The 2,389-nt window shown below is 37.5% G+C and overlaps 1 protein-coding gene across 1 annotated transcript; it reads left to right on the top strand.

Annotated features, from left to right (window-relative positions):
• Positions 1 to 805: 805 nt before the first annotated feature.
• SAMD12 (sterile alpha motif domain containing 12) lies at positions 806 to 981 on the top strand (the record flags this gene model as incomplete). Its single annotated transcript, XM_010144142.1, has 1 exon — positions 806 to 981. A coding segment is annotated over one exon (176 nt), but the record flags the coding sequence as incomplete, so codon positions are not given.
• Between the last annotated feature and the right edge of the window lie 1,408 nt (positions 982 to 2,389).

Here is a 2,389-nt window from a genome sequence, read left to right as displayed (position 1 = left end):
CAGGATCCACACATCTTAAAATTGCTATATGTGCCGCGAAGGTTGTTCAGGCTACTCTGTTCGTGAGAGTTGGAACTGTGACATTTCAGACAGAAAATGATTAAACTCCTGCCATAGTTCTAAATGTGCATTTCTGTGGTACAGTTTGCATTTGTGTGGTTTGTTGGTTTTGTTTTTTTTTTTTTTTTCCCCCTCCAGCTGCTTTCCTTATTCTGCTGTCATTAGTCCACACCTCATTATATGCTCCTAGAGAGTACATCCTTCTTGCTTGTTAGGATGGTGTAGGTGGTAATTTGCAGTGGTACAAAGTGCTGAAGGAGAGATAATCAGCTGGGTAAGTCATTAGGCTGTGCGGAGACTGACTTGCTGTGCACAGCTTACTTATCCCACATTGTTTAGGACTGAGAATGTTGTAGTAATTGAAAATGTAACAGAAAAACTTCAACTTGCTTGCCTAGAAGAGGAAAAAAGGTACGGCTGAGTGACAAATACATGGGATATGTTATCCTACCCTAGTAAAAGCTGTAAGTTGAGGGTCTTAGAGGCTGTTGTGAATCCAGCAGAGCACAGTTCAACAGAGTCACCTGCACTTAATAGCCTTATGCAGTGCTGCATTGCCTCTCAGTTTCTTTCTCAAATACCTCCTCCTGAAACCATTTCAAGGTACAGACAGTTCTTTTGCCATGATCTGACATAGCACTGGTTACCAGGTGGCATTTCTTAGTACTTTGTGATAAATATTTCTAACATTGGATTCTTCTTTCCTAAGCAGTGTTTTCTTTTTCTCATATATTTTTTTTCCCAGCTATCCATTGCAATCTGAATCCAAATGGTATTGATCACCCTGTCCCCACAGAAGGTATTAATCTCCAGGTTGAAGGTAAAGGAGTTGAATCGCCCTCTGTTAAGAACACTAGTTCTCCCAAAGGGCCTGAGTCAAAAGAGACACCCAAGAGACAAGTGGAGCCAGAAATATCGAAGGTAGGTAGAACTGGGTTCTTGTTTATTTTGGCGAGTCTGAAAGAATCCAGGCTTCTTGAAGTCCTGGCTACTGCTTAAAAAGCATTTATCATCCTGTTAAAGACATACAAAGGTGCAAAAATCAGTCTGAGGAAGTGGATGTTACAGGACCAAGGTGTTGTCGTGGAGCTTCAGCCCACATACATTGCACTGTTTCATTTTTTTCTGTGGATGAAGATGATGTAAACAACGGAATCTCTTTTTCAGGCACTGTGGAGACCGTCTTCCAAATAACTTGGGTAACAACCAGAATAGGAACAGATATATTTTTCTTGAGTGTTTTTTGTTTGCTTGTTTGTTTTTTTCTGGGGCAGGTAAAGGAACAGAAAGGTTCTATGTATATATGAATATATGGATTTTTATATGAATGACTGAGATTTTTATTAAACTGTTAACTGATTTTAGGTGAAATACCAAGTTAGTTCTTCTGTGTCTGGTATGTCAGTGAATAAACATACTTCAGAAATGAATTCCTAAAGACAAATGAAGCATCATTTCTCATTCATAAACTGCTATTTCTTGTTTGTGTGCAGCAGACATGGCTACCAAGTGCAAGTGAGTGCATGTGCTCCAGACAGTTTAGTTATAGGATAATTATTTGTCATATTAGATATGTTTTTAACCAGAATGAAAAATAAGATAATGTTAAATAATAAAAAAATTCTTTAAAAACCTTGTCAGTCTTTTCCATCTTTAAAGGTCTATATCCAGGGGTTTGGGGCTGATTTCTGCAGAGTGGAGAATTGTTTGTTTTTTTTTTTTTTCTGGAATCTGACACTTTGGGGATTAATAGAGCAAATAAAATTTGTCTTTTTTGAAAGTTCTAAAAAAGACAGTAACAATTAATTCAATGACCAAAGAAGTAAGAGTATTTGTTGCTGTCATCAGTACAGGAAACAAATAATACATACACAGTTGTGATTTATTTCACTTTTAGAATAAAATAGCATTAAAAGCTTTGAGCCTTAACAAAGGGTTGATATGAATTCTCCATTCTGACTTTTATCTAAAATATAATTTGAAAAGTGTACAGTTTAACTCATTTCATTCTGTGTTAAGCCATTGAACTAGATCCATTCAGTTGGAATGATCTACTGGCATTGATCAAAATCATTGCTACTTGCAGTCTGTTTGTGGCCAAGTATCAAGAGTGTCGCTGATGTCTCTTGAACCCTTGGAGAAAAGGTTTATGCTTATTGCTTTGAATCATCCATTTGGTAATAAGACCACCAAATTTTGGATGGGCTTTGAGTCAAAGCTTGGCTAATACTGCATTTACCAGCTTTTCACAGGCGGAGGCAAGCTAACCCTGCCTGTGTTTCAACATCACCAGATGAAAACCTGCCCCATATTGAAAGCTGAGAAGGTA

This window comes from Buceros rhinoceros, unplaced genomic scaffold, assembly GCF_000710305.1.
Source record: "Buceros rhinoceros silvestris isolate BGI_N320 unplaced genomic scaffold, ASM71030v1 scaffold18639, whole genome shotgun sequence".
NCBI classification, from domain to species: Eukaryota; Metazoa; Chordata; class Aves; order Bucerotiformes; family Bucerotidae; genus Buceros; species Buceros rhinoceros.
Note: the sequence above shows the minus strand (reverse complement) of the source record. Positions and strands in the feature narration are given on the sequence as shown.